Below are 27,135 nucleotides of genomic sequence, written 5' to 3' on the forward strand. Positions count from 1 at the left end.
TTTCAGATATGGCAAATATCAACATACATAATTCACTTTACAAGAAAACTCTTTGGGGGTATTCAATAATGTCTGCAAGTGTGGAAAAGGGTCTTAAGACCCCAATATTTGAGAACTGCTGCTTTAAGTTATCCTGCCTGATCTGGCAGCTGAGATACCAGAAATATTACAAAACCAGAAACAAAGTGGTAATTCCTACTAAATTCAAAACTGTGTGAGGTTATCTGTTTGCAAAGGTTGGTATCTAAAAGCAAAACAGGAAGTACATATATAAGGATGTGCTCCAAAACTGACCAGGTCATGTCTAAAGGACACAGGCACCAACTTGAAAGAGCCTATTGACCAGATCAGGAACATCTGTCTACGGCATCTTTAAGGGGTGAGAGGTAGAGGGGAGCAGAAGGTTTCATACCCAGAGGAAAAATACAATTAATTTATCATTAATGTCTACATTTTCCACAGTTCCCAAGACAATATCATAAACCAAATATTTAGAGTTCACACTTTTAATTCTTCAGCATATTATACAAATGTAAGAAATAACACAGAATTAAATAACATCTCAATAGCTTACTAAATATATAAATATTCAATTCAACAGTGAAAACAACTTAAGTTTTAGTTTCTAGATCACTGGATAGAGACAAGAAAGCCAAAGATACTGAAAAAGTCACTAATTTGGCCTTATGATTACTAGAGAGTTCCAAAATGTTCCCACTAGTTAAAACAATATATTTAGAACAAAGGGAATTGTACACCCAGACATGCATCCACTGCTACTGTGAAAAGTGAACTCATAGGAAAAGAAGCTAGGAGAGACAAAGCATTTGAACTGGCCAACTGCTATTTAGGAAATCTAAATGCCTGGATTCATAATATATTTTCATTATACGTACTAGTCTGAATTCAGAATGCCTAAAATAGGGCTGGGTCATATTATGAGACAAATGGGCAAGGAGTGCATGCATTTTTTAAAATGTGAGCTGCTGTCTAAGACTAGCAATGTTTATTCTGCTATAAAAATAGGCAAGTAAAGTTAAGCTTGCCATGTTGTTTCACAATAAATTCAGTCCAATTTTCATTGTGATGTCACAGAAATACATGAAGAATAGCAGTGAAACCAAGGGTTCTAGAGAGACCAGCTATTAGCAAAGCAGTGAGCAGGTAGTGGATTGGATACTAAGTGACAAGGAAACAGATTCATGGACCTATGAACAGCAAGAGAAGAAGAGATGGAACAGCCACAGAAAAGCAAAAGGTAATCTCAGAAAAGTTCTTTGGTCCTTAATCTTCCCAACTTCTTCGCTCTTGTTCATGTCTTTTCCCTTTGTTCATATCCCTCCTCCTGGAATGACATCAGTTTTTAGAGCAGAATGGCAAATCATCTGGTCCAACTCCTTAATCTTCTGGATGCCATGGTGGAAGTTCATTGAATAGTGATTATTATGGGGTTGCCACCAGTCTCCGCCAAAGACAGTCTCAAACTGTGGTTCCTCATGCTAAGTCCAGTATCCATTCAACAGCACAACACTGCATTGCTTTACAAAATCAATCCTACAACAGACCTGAGAGGTAAATGGACTTCCTCTTGGAATTCGCACAAGCACGAATTAGCTTAGATGGCAGTAGAAAGTCTTGAAATTCTTAGGCCTTTTACTTCCACCTCTTTTTCTCTCATAGGTCCCTGGAGAATAACCCTTTCACTCCTGCTTTCCTCCTGCATCAGATTCAAGTAGACCAGAGAATAATTTCCAGGGTTCTGCAGCTCTCTTAGGGCTCTGGATAAGAGAAAGATCAAGATATTAACTTCGCACATTTATAATTTCTATCTTAATAGATCTTAAGAAAATAATCATAGAATTCTCCTTGTGCAGATTTCATCAGCAAAGATAAGGAATTAGACATTCTTGACCCAATATGATGTGAGGGGACTATGACTCTCTTTAAAAAGATACATAGGTAATTCTAGGCAATAAAGGTTTGCAGAGTCACTTAAGACTAAAAGGAAAAGAACATATTCAAGAATTCCAAGCAATTTAGGTATTTTATACATAAGACCCTGAGCTTTGTTTCCTGTGGACATTAAATTGCTGGATGGACATTGAGTTAAGAATGGTCATTGAGTTAAGAAAGTAGATAAATAAAGATCCTTTAGGCCAGTGATTGGCAAACTGTGGCTCGCAAGCCACGTGGGACTCTTTGGCCCCTTGAGTGTGGCTCTTCCACAAAATACCATGTAAGGGTGCGCATGTACAGTGCGATTGAAACTTCGTGGCCCATGCGCAGCAGTCAGTATTTTGTGGAAGAGCCACACTCAAGGGGCCAAAGAGCCGCATGTGGCTCGCGAGCCGCAGTTTGCCGAACACTGCTTTAGGCTATTGGCTTGCTAACACAGAAACTGGGAGGACATGGGCCTCCCTACAAAACATGTAGACAGTGAAGTAAAAGACCTGGAATTTTATCTTGGCACCATCACTCTGTATCTCTCAATCTTAAGTATTTCTTACAAAATCCTGAAAAATTTCTGCATATCCGAACTTTGCTATTATTACCAATGTGAGCTGTCTGTGGCAAAAGACAAGAATGGCTCAGGCAAAAATGCCTAAGCTTAAGGGTCTGTTAGTCATAACTTAGTGGCCAGATTATACCATGAAATGTGTATATGATGGGTGGCACCCATCAAGGGTAAAATTTTATAGAAAAAAAAAAAAAGTGGCTTTGAAGTGCAAAATTTAAGCCAGGAATTCTGACCTAGGAGTTCAATAAAAGTTGCATAATACCTTTCTTATAAAAGCATTGCATCCTTTCTTCTTAGAACTATGAGGAAATTGGGGTAGGGATGAGGATTACCACTCATCCAGCCCTCATCTGGAAAGCATACATACAATTATTTAGCAAAATAAAGATTCTTATTTTTTTAAACAAATATTCTTTGTATTGCCTTTATAACATATCATCAATTTCACTACTACAAATTGTTTACTGGTCATCTCTGTTATGTGACATAGTATTAAGCTTAAAATAGGAGAAAGGAACATAATCAATAGGAGAAATTAACTAACATTGCCATTTTTATCATTGCAAAGAGCCCACTTATATATTGAGGTTACTGTATAGTGAAGTGAAATAAATCAAGGTAATTATGTAGAAAATGTGGGTAAAATAAAAACACTTCTACATTAAATAGTTATATTCTTGAAAAAAGAGTGATGTTTGGAACATGCACTTCATATGTTTGTCTAAATTTTCTATTGTTTTCCAGTTTAGTCTTGACTCAATGAAACAAAACACAATTGCTAACTCAAAATTAGGTGATTGTTTATGATGATCTGCCCCAAAGTAATGTTTTTGTTTCTGAGAAGCATGTAATCATTTTGGATTGATTAATGAGAAATAAAAGATCATTCTCAGCCCCAATTTAACTTGATTGTAGTATATATAGAAGGGACAAAGATATGACCTAAACTTGATTTTAAAAGTAATAACTATTGTAGAATGGTGGAAATTTTCCCTGGGAAATTTTAATTTTTTCTCACTTTCTATTTCAGTAACAAAGGACTTGATTCATAAAAGAAAAAAAGTTCTTTGAAAACCTATTAACCTATTATCTTATTGTCGCAGTCTCATGGGAAGTAACTGCAATGATCCCATCAGGAATGGAGCAAAGAGAAATTGCCTCTAACTCATCACACCTTCCTTCAGAATGCAGCCTTGCTGTTGAAAAAAAGAAAAATCAAAATCATACTCTCTGGCATCATACAGAACCACAAGAAAAGTAAAGGGAGCCTAACTTCTCTATAAAACAATAGCAGTTTTTACAGATTACCCCTCTGTCCAAAAACTATAAATTTGCTAATGCTGTTGTGAGTAATCAAGAAGTGATTTTGATCTAAAATAAACTTTATCTGACAAAGAGTTGAACCTTACTTCATATAATTTCCTTACCTACCAGATTTGTCTTCCTACTGATCAACTCCATGGAGATTATTCTTTGTCTACTTATCCTATATAATAAGAGTGTAGTATGCAAATTTTCCCCTCAACCGGGAGTTCATCCAGGAGTTCGACCAGCAAGCAGGGCTGGCCAGGGGAAGGGAGGGAGTACCCGGCCTGCAGCTGGCAGCTGCTAGGGACCCTACCAGTGCATGAGTTTCATACACTGGGCCTCTAGTATTCAATAAGTTCAAGAACTCAAATCATTCCTGTCCTCCTCTCCACAAACTGCACACACACATGCATTAACACACACACATACAAACATACTCAGTTCCCCCTGTATTTCTGTTTACATCACCCATTTTCAGGTCAAGGCATGAATCTTGATGACATTTTCCCTGCTCATCCATATGTTTTAAGTTTTAAGGAGATGATGGGGAGGGGGAAAAAGAGGAAAAATATAACTAAAAGTAAGAGGAAAGAAAGGTGGGAAGGAAATTGATACTTTTATTACAGAATTTGTTACTTGAAGAAATAAAAATTGATTTTCTTTCCCTTCTTCCAACTTTGTGCAACTTAAATTTTGATCTTGAACCAGTATTTCCTTAGCCCTGAATGTTTAAGTCTCAAGCATAATCAATACTTGGTGGTTTGATTAGCTATTTAAATTTATGGGATCAAGTGATTTGGCTGCTAAAATTTTTGAAATCAAACAAAAATTCCAATCAGTCAAAATATGCCACTGAACATGCAGTGAAATTAAACAAATTGTCCCTTATATCATGAAGACATTGTCAGTAAATGGCCATCCTAGTTCTTACAAGATTCCATACAGGTTCAGTTGTTTATTGTAGTCCATTTTATTCATGATTTTGCTTTCCACAGTTTCAGTTACCTGCAGTCAACTGCGGTCTAAAATATAACATAGAAAATTGCAGAAATAAACAATTCCTAAGTTTTTAAATGAAATCTTTTGGTGACATTAGTTAATAAAATCATATAGGTTTCGAGTGTACAATTCTATATCATCTGTGTATTGCACTGTGTGTACACTACCCAAAGTCAAATTTCCTCCCATCACCATATATTTGACACCCCCCCCCCCCCATACCCTTTACTACCTAAACTTTGCACTTTTTCGAGTAGTGTAATGAAACCTTGCACAGTCCTACTCCATCCTGGATATGAATTATCCCTTTGGCCACCATATTCACACTGGATGTATTTCCTGCCCATTAGTCACTGAGTAGCCATCTAGGTTATCTGGATCAACTGCAGCAGCAGGTATCTGTTGTGCTTGTGTTCAAGTAACCCTTAATTTATTTAACAATGTCACATCACATAACTTTTTTAAATTTTATTTTTAGATATTGTTGTCAGTTTCTTACTGTGCCTAACTTATAAAGTAAACTTTGTCATAGCTAAGTATGTATAGGAAAAAACATAGAACCTACAGAATTAAGTACTATAAGTGGTTTCTGGCATCCACTGGAGGTCTTGGACTATATCCTCCTTAGATTAGGGGAAACTACTGTATTTCATACGTGAGAAAAAAACCTGGGTACAGAGATAAGCTAGCTCTTTTGTTTCAGGAACTGGATAAGGCATTGAACAATTATATTTCCCAGGAAATCCAAGACTTAGTTAAATGAACAGAGGACAATTCTTTTGCAAATGCCCCTTACTGGTGGAATTCACCTTGGGCTTGAATAGATTGTATTATGATTCTTGTCCAAAAGGGACTTTTAGGAATAAACGTGAACACTTTATACTTTCCTGCTTAAACTTTCCAAAAGAATACAGCAGTAATAGCAAGCACAGTAAAATAAGTGCAACGTAGTGTCTTTTGAGTCAGGACTCTGGGGCACCATGAGTGAGAGAACATTCTGGCAAAGGTAAGGGGCCCAGGGAGGCCTAAGCCTGCCGTTAACTAGCTGTGTGACCTCAGGGAAGAAAATCAACTTTCCTTTCCTGGGCTTCAGCTCCTAACTGGAAAAGTAAAATGTTTGGATGAAGTAGAATCAGCTTTCTGCTTCTGACATTCTGCAAACTGCTAACGAGGTCTATGGGCTTGCTGATCTGCAATCTCCTTTCCCTGACAGAATAGATACCTTGATCTACTTCTGCAAAGGGGAAATTGACACAAGATTTGTTACTTTTCTTATAAAACCACAAGAATTTATCTGGTATTTATAAAAAGTCTTATACAAAATTAAGTGTTCAAAAAACCTAGAACATGAGATATTAGTCTATGAGACATAAAATGAAAAGAAAAAAATAAAGGTTGCATTTGAGTGAGGTTTTTAACAGACATTCTAAAATAAGCTAACATATTTTTCCATCTCTTTCAGTCATCTGAGATGGAGAAAACTCCCATATCACCCCTTCATCCTAGGAAATTCCCACCACATTCAACATAAAAAAGTAGCTTTGCATGAGCGTTAATAAATTATGACTGTCTTCAGAAACCAAAGAAATTTAATTCTCTCTCTCTAGCTGACTCCTCTTGTTCCATGGCATCTCTAGTTTTATAATGCCTCACTATGTTTTAGACTCAGTGCTTATGAGGTTCTGAATTTACAATAAGAAAAGGGAAATTTTAAAAAGTCAGTTTGAAAATTTACCCTTCTATCCATGCATGTATTCATTCACTATTTTAATGAACATTTATTGAGCCCCCTGGTATTCATAAGACACTGGTTGGGAATAGTCTATTAAGGGCAGAATGACATGACATAGTTATAAATATGGATCTCCTATATGCTGCTTATAATGTTTGAGACGTAGTGAGAGTATAACACAGAAATTACTACCTAATTATTGACCATTTCGGACAATTTCACAGTCTCTTAAATGGAATAGCGGGCCTGTCGAATACTGTAAAAAGAGAAGAGATTGTTCCTCTCACTAATGGATAGAAAGAACATAGCATGGGTGTCAAGCTTTTTTCTCTGGTTCTGTCATCAGATGACTTCATAGTCATCAGATAAACATTTTCCATTCTCCTCTCCTCAGCCCTTCCTCTCCACTTACCAAACAAGTAGCCTTTGAACAATCTCAGCCAATCACAAGCAGAAACATCCAGTTTAATGTCCAATTGCAAGAAAATGATGCTGTAGGGTTATGTCAAAATACCACTAACATTCATGTATTTTGGAAACAACAAACAAAACACACTGCTGCCATCTCCTTATTTACATCTTCATGGGACCCCAAGTTATCATTCAGAAATCATTTGTTTCCTTCTTTCTACTTTCTGTGATAACTCACCTCTGTCTTGGGTCCGGTGACGCTTCCAGTATAGTAAGATTGAGATTAAGATCAGAAGAATTACCAGGGAAACAATACTTAAGAGCAGTGGAACTGAAAACCAAAAGCCTATTGAAGGGAAGAAGAGGAAAAACAGTCATAAGAGGAAGCTGTTGAGGAAAAAAGGATAAAACAATAATTGTGATGAGTTGTTAACAGAGGTAAGCTTTCAATGAAATTTATTCTTAACTATAGACATGTTGTTTTTATATTTATGACATATTATTTTAAAAACATTTAGATAATAATAATAGCTAACATGTTTTATGTAGTTGCCATATAATAAGAGCTTTTAATGTATTATCTCATTTAATCCTCAAAACAGACTGAGTTAGGCGTTATTATTAGCTAATATTAAAAAACAGGCTCAGAGAAGTTAGGTAAACCAAAATCAGCATAGTAAGTGGTAGAAACAAGGCCTGTTCAGAGGTCTGTTTGCCTCCAAAGCACATATTCTTTGTCATACTTCCCATTACAGTAATATATTTATTGAGAGAAATATAAAGGGGAAATCATTATAAATGATATGTTAGTTTTGGTATTCTTGGAAAAGAAGATATGCTTCTTTTCGGATTCTTGTTTTGCAGGAAAATTTACCCTTTGCCTTAGCCGAGTCTGAGGTTCATTTAAAAAATGTCCAAATCTGCCCTAACTGGTTTGGCTCAGTGGATAGAGCGTCGGTCTGCGGACTGAAGGGTCCTAGGTTCGATTCCAGTCAAGGGCATGTACCTTGGTTGCGGGCACATCCCCTACTGGGGGGCACCTGGTCGATGTTTCTAACTTTCTATCCCTCTACCTTCCTCTCTGTAAAAAATCAATAAAATATATTTTTTTAAAATGTCCAAATCTGACATCATAGACCTTTCGATGACATTGACCTAAGTGTTGACTTATTGCTAAGTCTATTTTTTCAAAGACTCCAGAAATGTCTACAGGAGATTTTCCTTAGAGGCCAGGGCGCCAATGAGGCAAATTTGGGAAAGCTTTTTCAGGTTTTATTGTTTAAAATGCCCCCTGCACCCCCCCATCCCCCAACAAAAAGTAGCAGTATTTTTCTAGAAGGCTTATTACCGAGTGCCTCATCCAAGTTAGTGCTTCTAAACTACAGAGAAAGAGAACAGTGGCTGTTATCACTCCTCTCTTTATTCTCTCTCCCATAACCCTTACCTCTTGTATCCACGAGGCCTGGGGGTAGCAGCTTAGATAGAAACATAAGAAAGCAAAAGGGGTCTTGAACAGGAGGCAGTTTGTTTAAAGAAGGAGAGGCAAACACCTCACCAGTCCCTTTCCCACAGTACAGATTCTGCAAAGGTTTCAGCAAAGATGTCTTCTTCCAGGAAATCTTTCTAATCTTCCCAGATTGAGCGGACACCCCTCCTTCCCACCTGCAATCCTCCCATGGTGCACCGTAGTTTTCTTATGGAAGCACTTAACATGCAGTTTTACAACTGCTCAGCCACTTTGGTGTTTCCTGGTAGACTAGACGCTCTCTGAGTCTTGCTCACTGTCAAATAGCCTGGCACACAACAGACAGTTAATGCTAGTGTGGGGGAATAAACGAAGGAATGGATCTCAGCGTTTGGTACGTGGGCACTGTGCCACATTCACCAAAGTAACATTGGCTTGATTGGCTCCCTCAACTCTGTTTTCCTTTCCCTGCTTAACCCATTCTCCCCTCTATTAGCTCTTTTGTTCAGAGGCCGGGAGGGTCCACAGAGCAATCACCACCTTCCAGGTGTGTGCACAAGTGTGACCACAGCCATCTTTGCCCACCTTCTCTTACCTTTGTTCACAGGTTGACTGAAGTCTTTCACAGTCCCCAGGTGTAACACCTGGCAGATCACCTCCTTCCCCACCTGATTCTTGGGGTCTTTGATGTGGAGGACGCTGATGACAGACGTGGTCCCATTGGGGTGTGTGATAATCTCAGTACTGTTGTCCATTCCTGACCCAGCGACCTTCCAGGAGATTGCAGGGGCTGGGCGGGCATTGGCAGAGCAAGTGACATTTAGGTGGTCTTCGGATAATTTATAGTGAAGGAATACTTTGGGCTGCACTGGGACAAAAAAGTAAAAGAATGGTCTGCCATCAGTTAAGCACCTGTTCTGAGTTTCACACTCACCTCAGAGAGATGACAGGATGATTTTTACAATAAGATAGTTGGGGCTAGAAAGATAAGGCAGCACACCCAACCCCTGCTGAGGCCTTCTCGGTTCTACCTGTGTCCAATTCTCTGACCTGAGGGATGGGGACCAGCCTGGTACAACCCTGTGACAAGAAACATCATTTCTCTACTTTGTTTCTAGGTGAACTAGCTGGATGGACAGAGGATATCTTCTCTCTCGAGTAGTACAGAGCCTCATGTTTCTGTTCTCCTTTGTCATGGGCAATGCAGCATCTCTGCCTTTTCCTCGGTACCACTCACAAACGAGCACCAATGACCATCAATGAGCACCGCCGTACAAGTGGCCTGCATGTCTCAGAAGCACAGGGCAGCTTCGGAGCAGAGAGCCTGGAGAGGGACTGCTGCTTAGTGGTAGCAGTTTTCTGTTTGGAGCTGAACCAGTAAATGAGTTGCATGGAAGAAACCAGGAAAGTCCCTGTTGAGAATATCTACACAAAATAAAAATTATGAATTCATAGCCAATAACCAGAAAATCACAGAATGACAGTTGAGGGAACTTGGAGATCACCTTATGGAGTTAAAAAAATAACTAGCTTATGAAAAAAGGACGTTATTTTTAGGCCAGCTTTACACTGTTCCCTTTTTAAAAGTCCCTTGACTGATAAGTACATTTTTGTTGGAATGCAGTTTATCTCTACCGAACAAATGCAGACCTGTCTTTCTGTGGTTGGCTTTGTAGCCTACAAGATAATTAGAGGGCAATGCTAAATTAAAACTCGGTCTGTACTTAGAGGTTCAAGAGATGGGTGGGTAGCAGCGGGCTGAAGGAAATAGGGCTAGAGAACTGTGGCTCTATCCAAAGAATGCCTAATTACTAACCTTTTTGAGCACTGGAAAAGAATAATAAAAGTGAAGGCAGATAGTTATGGTTGATGTCACCAGACTGGTGCAGGGCTCTCTGGCATATAAAATAATGATAGATAAAAGCTAAGTGTAGCTGAAAAAGGACAGTATAGAAAAGAACAATATTACTAGCTAGAAGACTCAACAGATAGGTTTTCAGACAAAAATAATATAAAAGGCTATGAGCAAAGGAGGGGGAATAGCAGAAAGAGAGAAAGATGAGCAAAGAAGAAAGAGAAGAAAAAGGAACAGAAATGAGAAACATATGACACCAGAAGGAAAAAGAGGAAAGAAGAGATAAGAGGAAGGGAGGGAGGGGAGGAGGGAGGGAGGGAGAAAGAGAGGGAGGAAGGAAGGAAGGGAGGAAGGAAGGAAGGAAGGAAGGAAGGAAGGAAGGAAGGAAGGAAGGAAGGAAGGAGATGGAGAAAGGAGGACGGGAGGAAGGAAGGAAGGAAGGAAGGAAGGAAGGAAGGAAGGAAGGAAGGAAGGAAGGGGATGGAGAAAGGAGGACGGGAGGAAGGAAGGGGATGGAGAAAGGAGGATGGGAGGAAGGAAGGAAGGAAGGAAGGAAGGAAGGAAGGGGAGGGAGAAAGGAGGACAGGAGGAAGGAAGGAAGGAAGGAAGGAAGGAAGGAAGGAAGGAAGGGGAGGGAGAAAGGAGGATGGGAGGAAGGAAGGAAGGAAGGAAGGAAGGAAGGAAGGAAGGAAGGAAGGAAGGGGAGGGAGAAAGGAGGACAGGAGGAAGGAAGGAAGGAAGGAAGGAAGGAAGGAAGGAAGGAAGGAAGGAAGGGGAGGGAGAAAGGAGGACAGGAGGAAGGAAGGAAGGAAGGAAGGAAGGAAGGAAGGAAGGAAGGAAGGAAGGAAGGAAAGATGGAAGGAAAGAGAGAGGGAGGAATGAAGGGAAGGGGGAATAAAGGGAGGGACTAAAAAGGAAGGAAAGGTGGAAGGAGGATTGCAAAAGGGGGAGACAGAAAGAGAGAGAGAGAGAGAGAGAGAGAGAGAGAGAGAGAGAGAGAGAGAGAGAGACTGGGGGCGACAGAGAGAGTCAGTAGAAATGAAGAACAAAGCCTGACATAAGATTCTGCAGAGACGATTTATTTTAGCCAAATAAGTGAAAGAAAGTTGTACTTGGTTTTATCATACTTCCCTTGCATTATCTTCTGAGCCCTTCTTACCCTATGTTCAATATTTCTGGTGTGCTCAAACTCTCATATTAACATTCCTAATAGCCCTCAGTTTGTCTTTTCCCTCCTAAAAGCAGCACTAAGTGTGCCATACTCCAAAATTCCCCCTCATTTCTACTTCCCAATTCTTGATTTCAGCTATGTGTTAGTTAATAGGAAAGGAATGTTATCAAACTAAGACTTGGATTGTTTTTTCCTCTTGGAAAAATGCCAGGTCTAATGTCAATGCCAGATCTGCACCCTATCACTGCGTATGTGGAACTGGTTGTCTTTACCTGGTCCTTCATTTGCTCCTGCTGACCACAGGACTCCTCGGATCAAAGATAACACCAGGCAGAGATTCAGTGTGAGCTCATGAACTGTCCAATAACCACAGCCACAGTTACAGCAGACATGAAAGTGTCTTCTAACAAACCTTTCTGGGGGTAGGACCCTGAAAAACTAGGTGCCACCATGTTCTAAACATTCTTGAAAATAGCATTTCTAGTCAGAGATTCTCACCAAAGAGGGTGAGGCAGGCTATTCCTGACATCTTCCCGGAACCGAAGGTATTGAAGAGACACTTGTAACACCCTTCATCGTCCAGAGTGGTATTCCAGAAGGTGATGGTTGTGTTCTGAAGTCCCAGCTCAGTTATGTTCATCTTATCCTTATAGGCGGGTTGGACCACGACCCCATGCTCCTTGCTGAAAGTGACCATGTTTTCTGGGCTTGAAGCCTTCATTTTCTGCCATGTCACAATCACGACTTCCTGGGGAGTTTCCAGGAAGCATCGTAAAGAAGCAGGTGTGTTCAGCGGCTCTCTTTCATCTTGGGTCACCACTTTTATCATGGAATCATAAAAAAAAAATTAACGCACACATAAATACACATTTTTCTGATTAAAAACAATGCATGTTCAAAGTCAAATATAGAAAAGAAAAAGTTAAAGAAGAAAACATTTACCTACATCTCTAATGTTGCTAGGGAAATATAAGTTCAAATATGCTTTTTCCATCTTTAAAAGTAACAGAGTAGAAAAATAAGAAGGAAAATTCTCAGTAACAAGAAATAGTGTGAAGAATCCCATCCCTATATGCTGGAAATTAGGTGGAATCAGGTTGAAGGTGGGAACTGTCAGATAGGAGAGAAACATTACCAAGTGGGTTTATGCCCAGAGAGGTGGAAGCCAGGAGCAAGACGAGCAAATGGACAATAGGCAGAGTGATTAGTTTAAATAAAGAAAATGTAACATCCCTATACATGCCACACACACACCCAACAAAGGAAGGAGCAACAATTGTGGTGTCTGCATCTAGGAGTCAGTAGTGAATAGAGCAGTGTAAGTTAGAGAGATATACAGGACGCTGTTCCAGGAGGCTGATAGTGGAGAGAACTTTGACACCAAATGGCAATCTACACATTCCCCCATTTTTACTGAATGCAGTATAGAATATAAGGCATGGCAATAATTTCCCTCCCTCCAATGCTGGGGTCCTCTTACTGATATGATCAATTATTCAGTGGGAAATCTCAATATAATGACAAACAGCCACATATTTGAGAAAGCTAATACAAGGAAAGAGGAATAATAAACTTTACAAATTCAAGAATTTATACCAAATGAAGGAAGATCTCATAAATCAATAAACACTCGGACAAGAATAAATGAGATATCTGAATTGTAAGTAGTAAAAATTAGAGATGTAGAGAATGAGAAATACAAAGTCTTAATAGATTGGCTGACTTAGCAGAATGGATATCACTGAAGATAAATGAGCAGGTGGAAAGACCAGGTCATGGAATTCTTCTAGAATGTAGCACAAAGGAAGAAAGATATGAAAGAAATTAAATAAAAATTCAAAAACCTGAAATGTTTCAACATCAGTTCAATAAGACTTTTAAAAAAAGAGAAAAGAGAAATTGGAAGTCAAAAACACAAATGTATTTTAAACAAATAAAAGAATCTAAAATAAGATACCTTAATCATAAACCTCTATGCACCTAAAAAATAATCCAAAAATACATAAGCTAATAGAACTATATTTTTTATAAATCCATAATCATAATGGGATAGTTTCTATAGTTCTCTCAGAATTTTCCCTTCCATATATTAAAAACAAAATAAATGAAAAAAGTCAAATATAAAAATATAGAAAATTTAAAAAGCAAATATTTATATATGTTATATATCTACACTAGTAAAAGAGAAAGATGCAAATTAACCATACCTTTGTGACACTCACCAGCCAATCAGGCGTGAGTATGCAAATTAACCCAACAAAGATGGTGGGTTAATTTGCATACACAGGCACCGATCAGTGGGGGGCGGGGTGGGAATGCTTGCATCGTTGCCATGGTGATGACACAGGCATTCTGCACCACCCCAGCCACTCTGGGCCTCTAGGCAGCATGGGAAGGCAGAAAGGCAGCTCCAGGGTCGGAACTAAGGCAGAAAGGCGGCTCTGGCCTGAGCGAAGGTGGAAAGGTGGCTCCAGCCCGAGTGTAGGCGGTGCTGGCAGCCAGGGGAAGGAAGGCCTATTCTTGCATGAATCTTCATGCATCAGGCCTCTAATATATATATATATATATATATATATATATATATATATATATATATATACATATATATATACATATATATGTATATATGTATATATGTATATATGTATATATATATATGAATTTACAACTTTTTACTCAAAAGAGAATATCCAATATTTTCTAAAACACATGAAACAGTTCCCAAAATTGAACTTGAAATGGGATTCAAAAATTATGCTATCCAATGACCTGAACATTGAGCCCAATGCAATAAAATTAGAAGCTTATAAACTTCTTTTAACTAATTACACCAAAAATAAGAGCAAGAATTATAAATTACTATGAATGACATTGGGAATATAATATATTAAAATCTGTAGAAACTGAGAAAGCAGTTCTCAGAGAGAAATATTTAATCCTAACTTCATTTATTAGGAGACGAGAGAGATTGGAAAATGAAAACACACACAAATCTAAGCATCCCCACCCCCAAACCAGAAAAAAAGTAAAAGGAGTGAATTAGTAAAGATAAAAGCACAAATTAATGAAATAGTACACAAAATGTGGACTTAATTAAAAATACCATAATCTATTGTTTCAAGACTAACAAAATGTTGACTAGTGTAATTAGAATAAAAGAAGTCAGCACAAGCAAACAATATTCTCTCAACAACATCAGGCATAAAAAGATGGACATAGCAACAAATACAATTTGGAACCCATGAGTGTTGTATGAATCCAGTTTTAGTGAGGTGTGCTCTTGGTAGGTGTGGAAATTTCTGAGGACAATACCTGTGGTTGGGATTCTGCAAATCAGATATTTGAAGAAATTGCTGCTTTTAGAATGGAGAGGAGAAAGGGATCAAAGCTAGAGTTTTAACTTCCTGGGTGATTTTTCTCTTTCGCTATGAAGAAACCATTTATTGGAAAGTTTGCAATTCTTAACTGCGTATATAGAATTCCATTTAGATCCCCCAGTCAGTAGGTAAATCCTGTGTTGCAGGTGATGCGAAGTCTGCCCTTCCTTCACTTAGGAAGGCTGATGAGCGCACTGTCACACAGAAGGTGATAAAAGGCCAGCAGCAAAGCGAGGACTGGCCTCCAATGGAACAGAGGAGAAAGGTCTGGCACAACTAGGAAATGCAGCAGATACATCAATAGCACAGGCATATGTTTTGTATAATAGACTATGTGAACCTATGTAACTTGTATATTTCAGCATTTTCTAGATTTTTCTGTAAAAGAGGGGCACACACAGTTTTAAGGCTTACTATCAGATTACCTTTCCAAAAGGTTGTATTCATTCATATTCCCCAAGCATTCCCATATCTTTACAAACATAAGTAATTATTGTTTTAAAAGTTATTTGAGTTGATATGTAAGAAATATCTTAATTTAGAATTTTTTTATGCCTGGCTTTATTTACAGAAACAATGTCTAAATAGCTGTTTTCAAATACTTTGCAAAGCAGAAAGAACTGCTCCCACTCCTCCAGTCAAATTATACGTTTATAATTCATGCAGGCAAATGAACCAGCACAGCAGAAACGACAATCTCCTGGACTCCATGCAGGGGAATGGAGTATCTTTACCTTGTGCCCTGCATAGCATCACTGCGGCCAAGAACCAAATCAGTCTGTAGGTAGACAGATGACAGAAGGACCTCTCGAACACCTGAAGACATAGAGCAAAGTACAAAAATAGGCATTTGGATGTGGACAAAGCTAAGGAAGCTTCCATTTCATAGCTACCTCAGGGAATGTTGCAGCTAAAGTTTTTACCACCAGAGAACTTTGGTTTTGAGAAAGCAGAACCAGAGACTATTAGTGAAAGAAATAACAGTGTGCTCAGGATATGGGAAGGGGGAAGCAGCAGTGTGGCTCCTTCAGTATGGCAACCCCTAGCAATTTGAGGCCTTGTTTCTAAAGCCACCATGGTCAAGAGCAAAATCCCAAAAGGCATAGAATCTTTGGGAAAATCAAAGGGCCATAAATACAACGAAAACAGAGACTACAAATGTCTAAGAGTACCTACTTCCAAAATAATCCACATCTGCTAATATAAATGTAATTCAGGGGAACCTCTTGTCAGAAACAAGTGACTGACTGCCTTGCAGTTTCCTGAGGCAGATTTTCCTGCAAATTCTAAAAATTTTATATGAATTATAACTTTTAAAAACCAGTAATAAAAAAAAAAAAACAGTAATGGCTTTATTTTTTCTTTATTGCTTTGTTTTCATGTGTCTGGGCATAAATCTTTGGCCGTTTTACAAATTATGTTGCTATTTCGGGGAATGTTATTCTGGGTATCATTTTGTTATAAAATGTGGGTAGAATGTAGACAGATTAATTTCTCTGTGAAGTAGCTCCAAGAATCTGTTCACTAGGTCTACATGAATGTGTTCATTATAAGGGATATAGACAAGAAATGTAACTTTTCCTTACATTTTTTCTGTATTTCTAGATTTTTCTATTAATTAAAAGTGTGTAAGAAATATGCATTTCCTGTATTTCTTTTAACTGAACTTCATCCCAATTAGAGTTAGATACTTAGTTTTGATGTTGCATTATCTTTATCAGTTCATATCCTGTAAACCCAACACTTCACAATTGTCCCAATGTCTGGCATTGCATCTATATTCCTGGGGGCTTACATAAAGCCAACCCTTGGGACAGGACTACTAATTCTTGGTAACAAACATCTATCCATGCTGGCATTCCCTAAGGCTGCTGTGTTCCCCTCAAGTTACCAGGGTATTCAATCTATGCAATTAAATTTTGTGCTCACAAGGTGTTCTCTCTTGTTCTTTCACGTATTCTCCTGATTCCGTGCTCCTGCATTTTTCCTGAGCTGGGCAAAGGGAAATTCTACAAGGCTCTCTGCCTAGACTCCCATGTATCTATCCACCTCTGTTTTACTGTTTCCTTTCTATGTTGGGTAGGCAAGTCTCTCTCACAGTCCCCCACCTCTGCTCCCCTCCCCACAGGAAAACAAAGCACAAGTGTTCTGTTCTTAGATGTTAACATTTATCTGTAAGTTTTATTTACCACCCTCCTGAATTCCCCAATCCTGGGGGGTAGACACAGAGTCTCCTTTTCATAACACAAACTGGTGTCTGAACCTAGACATTCGTCGGTCCCTCTTTGCTCTCCCAGAATAAAATGTGCATATTTTCTCTAGGTCCAGAAAAGCTGGTTCCTCCATCACCCTCTATTCTTCCCATTAACTTTCTCTGGAATAAATATGTTCTTGGTCTTTTAGCAGTTAAGCTTTTTGAAACTCAAGTGCTCATGTTCTTGCTATTTTAAAACTTTGGTCTCTGAAAATAAAAAGAGTTCTTTGACATTTCAATTTCACACCATTTTTTTTAAAAAGCATGATGACTCTCTCATGTGGAAATCCAAGTTTTAACAAAGGCTATGGTGAGAAATGCAGAATTAATCCACTCTCATAGTGAAAGCCTGGATTTTAAGACCAGGGAGATAGTAGAAACACACCATAACACAAGATGTGTAAAGTGGGAGCCAGAAATGTTTAAGAAACAAAGGCACAATGATTGGGGCAAGGGGAATTAGAAGGAAAGCCTAGCTATTAAATATATACATATTTACTCTGGCTGACTTGAATTGGGGCTAGCAGAAATACTAGATGTCTGAGTTATGACCAATGCTTTTACCTCTGTTGCATATAACAGTAAAAAGATTAAATGGACACAGACAACAGGGGGGTAAGGACACATATGTAATAACTTAATCAATAAATAAAAAATTAAAATAGATCAAATTTAAAAGAAATTAAATGAAGTAGTATACATAAAGCTCCTAGAATAGTGACTGACACAAATAATCACTAAATAAATGTTGATGTTGGGGTTTTGGTCAAGATGGCAGAGTAGGAGGATGCTGTACTTGCCTCCTCTCATGATCACACCAAAATTACAACTAAGCAATAGAACAATCAACCTGGAGAAACATCTAAAGACTTGCTGAATAGAAACCCTATAACTAAGGATACAAAGAAGAAGCCATGCCGAAAATGGTAGGGGGAGAGGGGGGGCAGAGATACAAAATGCGCTGGTTCTGTACCCATGAATCCAGAGGGATATCTCAGCTATAGAGATTGTCCCTGAGGCGCAAAGAGTCTCAGCCCCATGAGGAGCTCCCCAGCTCAAAACACCAGTGCCGGGAAGAGAAGCCCACATAACACATGGTTGTGAAATCAACAGAGATTCCCGCCATCTGGGTGATATGAAAGGCTGCTAGAAACCCAGGTGTCCTCTTATAGGGCCTGCACACAAGGTCTCACTTGCAGGCACTCACCCTGGGCTGCCACACTGGGAGAATGGCTGGGGTGGGCAGGGGGAGTTCCAGAGGCATACACAGAGAAATGAGGGCTGGAGGGATACCAACCATTGCCTCTCCCCACACAGCCAAACTTGATTCTGTGTTGGCCTGGTGAACTCCATTAGCTCTACCCTGAGACCTCACCCCACTGCATAGGTCTTCAGGCTCTAGACCAGTGATGGCGAACCTATGACACGTGTGTCAGAGGTGACACACGAACTCATTTTTTCTTTGTTAAATGGCATTTAAATATATAAAATAAATATCAAAAATATAAGTCTTTGTTTTACTATGGTTGCAAATATAAAAAAATTTCTATATATGACACGGCACCAGAGTCAAGTTAGGGTTTTTCAAAATGCTGACACGCCGAGCTCAAAAGGTTCGCCATCACGGCCCTAGACGATGGTGGCTTTTTCTGAATAGCCTCAGGCTCAGCACAGGCACCAAATAGGAAACTGTATTAACCTGGTGAACACCACTCACACCACCCTGGTGACTCTCTGAGACCCTGCTTCAGCAATTTGCTAAGGTTCTTTCAGCAGCTGAACTTTAGGGCAAATAGTAGGTGGTAGTATATCTTAGCCTGCCTTGGCCTTCTGCTAACCTGGCTTCTGACTTGGTATTGGTAGAAACCTTAGTTCACAGCATGGCTTCTCCTACATGCATCCAGGTCCTGCACAGACAGCCACCTATTTAAAGAAATAATGACTGGAAATTTTCCTAGCCTGGTGAAGGCAATAGATATACAAATCCAGGAAACACAAAAAGTCCCAAACAAGATGACCCCAAAGAGACCCACATCAAGATTATTATAATTAAAATGGCAAATGTTAAAGACAAAGAGAGAACCTTAAAAGTAGTAAGAGAAAGACAATTCGTTACCTACAAGTAAACTTTCATAAAACTTTCAGCTGATTTCTCAACAAAAACTTTTCAGGACAGAAGGGATTGGCATGAAATATTCAAAGTACAGAAAAGTTAGGACCTACTGCTGAAGGCTAAGACCAACAAGTAGTTAACATATAAATGAGAGAAGTCCGTCAGAAGGCTGATGGACTTTGATATTCAACAAGGGCTGGGAATCAGCATTGTATTACCCTGCTGCTGGCTGAATGGCTGAAGGCAATCCCCTAACCTAATAATCCTTTATTGTTTACCAAACCTTACCATTGATGTCTGTTTGCTTTGCTAAAGTGCAAATGTGTATGTGTAAATAAAAAGCTATGAGTCTGTACATTCGGGGAGCCACTCCACTAGAGAGTAGATCTCCTCCTGGTTCTCCCATACCTTCTAAATTTATATTTTTTTGCCTACTATATTTATTTGTGTGTGGCCCCTTCTCCAGATCCTGAATCCTTGTTGCAAAAGGTTGCGGCAACCTAAAACCAAGACTACTCTAACCAGCAAAGCTAGCATTTAAAATTGAAGGAGAAATAAAGAGCTTCCCAGACAAGAAAAAGCTAAAGGAGTTTATTACCAACACACCAGTATTACAGGACATATTAAGAAGAACAAAGAAAAGAACCAGAGAAGGAACATAGTTACAAAGCATAAAATGGCAATAAATATGCAACTATTAATAATACTTTAAATGTAAATGGATTAAGTGCTCCAATAAAAAACATAGGTAACTAAATAGATAACAAAATGAGACCCATACATATGCTGTAATCAAGAGACCCACCTCAGAATGAAAGACACACACAGACTAAAAGGGTTGGGAAAAAAAAAAATATTTCATACAAATAGAGAGAAAAAAACCTGGGGTACCAATCCTTAGATCAGATATAAAACAGACTTTGAAACAAAGGCTATAATAAGAGACAAAGGAAGAGATTAAATAATGATATAGGGAGCCATCAAATAAGAGGATATAACCCTTATAAACATTTATGCACCCAACATAGGAGCACCTAAATATATAAAGCAGATACTGACAGACATAAAGGGAGAGATCAGCAATAATTCAGTCATAGCAGCGGAATTCAATACCCCATTGACTTCAATGGATAGATCTTCCATACAGAAAATCAACAAGAAAACAATAGCCTTGAATGACACATGAGACCAGATGGATTTAATTGATATTAAATTAAAAGCAACAGAATATAGATTCTTTTCCAAGTACAAATCAAACATTTTCCAGGATAGACTACATGTTAGGCCACAAAACAAGTCTCAATAAATTTAGAATTTGGAAATCATTCAAGAATCTTCTTTGACCACAATGATATAAAACTAGAAATGAATTATAAAAAGAAACTTGAAAACACACAAACACATAAAGGCTAAATAACATGCTACTGAACAATGAATGGATTATCAATGAGATTAAAGAAGAAATAAAGCATGAATGAACCTGGAGAGTACTACGCTAAGCGAAATAAGCCAGTCGGAGAAAGATAAATATCATATGATCTCACTCGTTTGTGTAATATAATGAACAACATAAACTGATGAACAAAAATAGATCCAGAGACAGAAAAAACACTGAATGGATTGTCAAACCTCAGAGGGAAGGCAGGGGAGGGTAAGAGGTGGGGAGTGCAAAAGATCAACCAAAGGACTTATATGCATGCATATTAGCATAACCAAGGGACACAGACACTGGGGAAGTGGGGGCTTATCCTGGGGGGGTGGGAGTGGCCAGGGCAGGGGAAGATGGGGAAAAAGGAGACATATGTAATATTTAAACAATAAAAGAAAAAAAGAAGCAACCAAAAGATACCTTGAGACAAAATGAAAATGGAAACACAACAATCCAAAATATATGGGATGCGGGGAAGACAGTCCTATGAGGAAAATTTATAGCAATACAGGGCTACCTCAAGAAATAAGAAAAATCTCAAATAAACAATCTAATTTTACACATAAAGAATCTAGAAAAAGAACAACAAACAAAGCCCAAAGTGAGTAGAAGGAAGGAAATAATAAATATTAAAGTAGAAATAAATTAGAGTCTAAAAATAATACAAAAGATCAATGGTAAGAAAAGATAAAAAAGATTGAAAAGATTAACCAGACTCATAAAAAAGAGAAAATACTCAAATAAAATAATCAAGAAAAGTGAAATGATTGACATTACAGAAATACAAAAGATTACAAGAAACACTCTGAACAATTATATGCCAACAAATTGAATAATATAGAAGAGATGGATAAATTCCTAGAAACACACAATCTTTCAAGACTGAATAAAGAAAAAACAGGAAATCTTAACAGACCAATTACTACCAATGAAATTGATTCAGTACTAATAAAACTCCAAAAATACAAAAGTCCTTGAACGCATTGCTTCACAGGGGAATTTTACCAACCATTCAAAGAATTAACACCTATCCTTCTCAAACTATTTCAGAAATTTTAAGAGAATAGAAGGCTCCAAGCTCATTTTATAAGACCAGCATGACCCTGATTCCAAACCAGACATAGACATCACCAGAAAAGAAAATTATAGGCCAATATCACTGAAGAACTTAGATGCAAAAATCTCCAACAAAATATTAGCAAACCAATTTCAGCAATACTTTGAAAAGATCATACACTATGATCAAGTGGCATTTATTCCTGGGATGCAAGGTACATTCAATATTCACAAATCAATTAACATGAAACAACACACAAACAAAATGAAGGATAAAAATAATATGATTATTTCAATACATGCAGAAAAAAAACATTTGACAAAATTTAGTATCCATTTATGATAAAAACTCTCAGTAAAGTGGGAATTAAAGGAACATACCTCAACATAATAAAGGCCCTATATGACAACACACAGCTAACATCATACTCAATGGGGAAAAGCTAAAAGTGTTTTCCTTAAGGTCAGAATCAAGACAAGGTTGTCCACTTTCACCACTTTCATTCAACATAACATTGGAATACCTAGTCACAGCAATCAGACAAGAAAAATAAATAAAAGGCATCTAAATTGTAAAGAAAAAAGTAAAACTGTTATTATTTGTAGATACAATACTATATAGATAGAACCCTAAAGATTACACCCAAACATGAGTAGAATTAATAAATGAATTCAGCACAGTAGCAGAATACAAAATTAGTATCCAGAAACCTGTTGCATTTTCTCTTCCAATAATGAACTATGAGAAAGAGAAATTAAGTATATAGTCTTATTTACAATTGCATCAAAAAATACCTAGGAATAAATTAACCAAGGAAGTAAAGGGCCTATACTCAGAAAATTTTGAGACATTGAAGAAGGAAACTAAAGAAACAAATAAATGGAAGCATATCTCTTTCTCATGGATAGGAAAAATCAACATTGTTAAAATGTTCATACTACCCAAATAAATCTATAAATTCAACACAATTTCTATCAAAATACTAGTGTCATTTAACAGAACTAGAACAAATAATCCAAAAATTTATATGAAACCACAAATGACCCTGAATAGCTACAGAAATCTTGAGAAAGGAGGACAAAATTGGAGGTATCATGATATCAAACTATACTACAAGGATATAGTAATCAAAATAGCATAGTAATGTTTTGACACATAGATCAATGGAACAGTATAAAGAGCCCAGAAATAAACCCACATCTATATGGCCAATTAATATATGACAAAGAAGGCAAGAATATATAATTGAGTAAAGACAGTCTAGTCCAGTGGTCGGCAAACTGCGGCTCGCCAGCCACATGCGGCTCTTTGGCCCCTTGAGTGTGGCTCTTCCACAAAATACCACGTGCGGGCGCGCACGTACAGTGCAATGGAAATTTCGTGGCCCATGCGTAAAAGTTGGTATTTTGTGGAAGAGCCACACTCAAGGGGCCAAAGAGCCACATGTGGCTCACGAGCCGCAGTTTGCGACCACTGGTCTAGTCAATAAGTGGAGCTGGGAAAATTAAATATATACATGCACAAAAGTGAAATTAGACCACCTTCTTACACCAGATGCAAGAATAAACAAAAAATGGACTAGAGTCTTAAATGTAAGACTTGAAACCATAAAACTCCTAAAAGAAAACATAGGCAGTAAACTCTTTAACATTGCTCTTAGTAATATTTTTTTTCTGATATACCTCATTGGTCAGGGAAACAAAGGAAAAATAAACAAATGGGACTATATCAAGCTAAAAAGTTTCTGTAAAGGAAACCATCAACAAAATGAAAAGACAACCTACTAAATGGGAGAACACATTCACCAATGATATATCCAATGAGGGGTTAATATCCAAAATTTATAAAGAACTCATACAACTGCCCTAACCAGTTTGGCTCAGTGGATAGAGCGTTGGCCTGCAGACTGAAGGGTCCCAGCTTCGATTCCGGTCAAGGGCATTACCTTGGCTGAGAGCACATCTCCAGTAGGGAGTGTGCAGGAGGCAGCTGAATTGATGTTTTTCTCATCGATGTTTCTAACTCTCTATCCCTCTCCCTTCTTCTCTGTAAAAATATTGATTTAAAAAATATATTAAAAAAAAACTTCCCACAAATGCTCTTTATAAAAAAAGAAGAAGAACTCATACAACTTAACACCAAAAACTCCCCAAAAAATCCAATTTAAAAATGAGCAGAGGACCTGAGTAGACAAATTCTCCAAATGGGATATACAGATGCCCAATAGACATATGAAAAGATGCTCAATATCACTAAACATCAGAAAAATGCAAATTAAAACCACAATGAAGCCTTGGCTAGTGTGGCTTAATTGGCTGAGAATCATCCCATGCACTGAAGGGTTACAGGTTCTATTCCCAGGTAGGGCACATGCCCAGGTTGTGGGCTCGATACCCTATTGGTCAGAGTCTCTCTCCCTTTCCCTTTCTCGCTCTCTAAATTCAATTAAACACGCACACGCACACGCACACACACACACACACACACACACACACACACACACATTTTCTTTTTTGCCCAGCTGGAGTGGCTCAGTTGGTTGAGCATTGTCAAATGCACCAAAGTGTTGCTAGTTCGATTCTAGGTCAGGGCACACACCTGGGTGTGGGTTTGATCCCCAGTTGGGGAGCAAACAGAAGGCAACCAATTGATGTCTTTGTGTTTTTCCTACATCAGTGTGTCCATCCCCTCCCCTCCCCTCCCCTCCCCTCCCCTCCCCTCCCCTCCCCTCCCCTCCCCTTCCCTTCCCTCCCCTCCCCTCCCCTCCCCTCCCTTCCTCTTTCTAAGCATGTCCTCAGATGAGGATTAAAATAAAATAATAAAATAATCAAAACCACAATGATATATCACCTCACACATGTCAGAATGGTTATCATCAATAAATCAACATACAACAAGTATTGGGAGAATGTGGAGAAAAAAGAAACTTCGTGAATTGTTGGTGGAAATGCAGATTGGTGCAGCCACTATAGAAAAAAGTATGAAGTTTCAGTTAAAAAAAATTATAAATAAAACTGTCTTATGACCCAGTGATTGCACTTTTGGAAATATATCCAAAGAAACCCAAAACACTCAATCAAAGGAATATATGCACCCCTATGTTTATTGCAACGTTATTTGTAATAGCCAAAATACGGAGGCAACCCAAAAGCTTATCAATAGTCCAGTGGGTAAAAAAGTAGTGGTACTTATCTACATATTATTCAGCCATAAAAAATGAAATCTTATCATTTTCAATAACATGGATGGACCTAGAGGGTGTTATGCTAACTGAAATAAGCCAGACAAAGAAAGACAAATAATATGTGATTTCACTTATATGTAGAGTCTAAAGAATAAAATAAACGGATGAACAAAATAGAAACAGACTCACAGATACAAAGAACAGACTGATGTTTGCCAAAGGGGAGAGGTTTGGGGGACTGGGTGCAAAGGGGGAAAGGATTGGGAAGTACAAATGGGCAGGTGCAAAATGGTCACAGGGGCATAAGTACAGCATAGGGAATATAGTCAATAATATTCTAATAATTACATATGGTGCCAGGTGCATATTAGAATTATCAAGGGTATCACTACGTAAGGTATAGCCATGTCTAACCACTACGCTGTGTACCTTAAACAAATATAAAATGATATTGAATTTCACTGAGGCTGGCGTCTTCCCTGACATCGGCCCACCTGGCAGCGACACTGCCCCTATTCATACCTCCTCTCCTGAAAATTCCTAGGTCCAAATCCTGATCCCACCACAGGCAGTCACATGGACTTGGAAAATTAACCTCTCTGTTGTTTCTTTATTTGCATGATCAGGTAAAGATTAAGAGCATCTGGCACAGGTAAACATCAGTTCTTTGTTAAGACCATTCTTCTTTGTTTAAGAAAGATATCAAAGTAACTGGCTGTGTGGTCTTGCCGATAAAGTATACATGAAAAAGAAATTACCTTCAGGCACTACTTGTATTTGGATTTTCATTGTAATTTTATTGTTTAATACATTATCCCCATGTAAATGAACATTTTGTCCTTCGTTTGGTGTCATGTGAACAGATCCTGAACACACAAAATGTCTGTCTCTCCTAGATACCCAGGGTTTTAACCCTGGTTTATCTGATCCTTTATGGCTTCCCGAGCAAAGGCCCAGAGGACGAAGAAAGAGCCCACCCAGCGCACCCAGGAGGAAGCCAGCTCTCCCTGAGCCCTGGATTCTGCAGCCCCCACCCCAGCTGTTGGGTGTCAACAAGGAGTCAAACAGCAGCCGCTATCCTCTTTGGGGGCAGCTTAAAATAGAATGTGTTTTCTAGCCTTCCTTTCAGCCGGATCCAGGGAGCCTCTCCCGCGCCAGCCCGCTGAGAGGACCGACCCCTGCCTTCCGGCCCAGGTCCACTCCCAGGGTGACAATGATCTGGAGAGAAGCATCTCTGAAGCCGGGCAGCATTCTGTTTTCAAGGAATTGAAACAGAGAACCAGAATGTCAGGCAGCCTGGAGGCCGCCCTTCGGAAGGGAACATCCTCTTCTCAGCAAGGTTAAGCGCTAAGAAGAAAGCGCCGACAGAAAACCTAGCTCCCTCCAGAGCAGATGGCGCGAGCCGAGCCGCAGCCTGGCGCACGCAGCCCGCCGCCGCCCCAGGCCACCGGGGCCACATTTCCCACCCTGCGCCCTCCGTCCCACGCCCGGGCCCGCTCACCCGCCTCTCCATCTTCGCTCCTGGCCGAGCAGGGTGTCCGGCTTCAGCTGGAAAGCCCAGGGGATCTCACGCCGCCGGAGCGCACTGTGCGCAGCAGCCTCCACGGAGGCTGCGGCCGGCTTCACTCCTCCCACCCAATAGACACAACAGACACGCGCAGAAAGGGGCAGGTGGGATTTCCAGTTTAGACCCAAATGCCTCTTAATCATTCTTTCCTATTTCCATAACACTTTTCAAAGGTGCTGTTCCTTTTTGTTAAAAATACACGTTTTCCATTTTCATTTTTAAAAGAGAGGAGGAAGAAAATGGGGGCAGGGGCTGAGACAGGCATGAGCCCTCAGCATTTGAAAGAGAGAATGCCTGCTGTGTTGAGCAGGCATGGCAACCAAGATTTTTATTTAAGGATCCATAGAGCTGTAAGTCTGAGGGATGCAAACCCTAAGATTTTGACTAATTTTTTTTCCAGAAAATCAGAAACATGATATGTACATATTAAAAGGACTGAAAGATTCATGGAGTACCAAACAAGATAAATAACAGAACACTAATTTATAGACATAGGGAAATTCAAAAGATCGAATTAAGAAAATTCTAAAAGCTTTAAAAATTTAAAGAGAGAGACTCAAAGGAGAGAGAATCAAAGTGATATTAAAGGTCGCAAGTCAGTGCTGTATGCAAGAAGGCCATGAGTTAAATTTTCAAAGTGTTGGAAAAAAATAACTTTGAATTCCACTTTGTGTTTTATAAATATGGCTACCGAG

The 27,135-nt window shown here is 38.9% G+C and overlaps 1 protein-coding gene across 4 annotated transcripts; it reads right to left on the bottom strand.

The window, feature by feature from the left end:
* Positions 1–490: 490 nt before the first annotated feature.
* Positions 491–26,510, bottom strand: LOC308517083 (OX-2 membrane glycoprotein-like). 4 transcript variants are annotated; one of them, XM_081088130.1, is made up of 7 exons: positions 26,375–26,510; positions 15,571–15,652; positions 11,958–12,278; positions 9,029–9,301; positions 7,207–7,314; positions 3,602–3,714; positions 491–1,778 (listed from the first exon to the last, which is right to left on the bottom strand). In XM_081088130.1, exons 1-6 carry the CDS (start codon positions 26,384–26,386, stop codon positions 3,605–3,607), a joined length of 906 nt encoding a protein of 301 aa, XP_080944256.1. In that variant the 5' UTR covers positions 26,387–26,510; the 3' UTR covers positions 491–1,778; positions 3,602–3,604. The 4 variants fall into 4 exon arrangements, with proteins under 4 accessions (XP_080944256.1, XP_080944257.1, XP_080944254.1 ...); XM_081088131.1 differs by lacking the exon at positions 3,602–3,714; XM_081088128.1 differs by lacking the exon at positions 15,571–15,652 and having other exon boundaries at positions 26,375–26,502.
* Positions 26,511–27,135: the final 625 nt, after the last annotated feature.

This window comes from Myotis nattereri, assembly GCF_964212035.1.
Source record: "Myotis nattereri genome assembly, chromosome: 3".
NCBI lineage: Eukaryota > Metazoa > Chordata > Mammalia > Chiroptera > Vespertilionidae > Myotis > Myotis nattereri.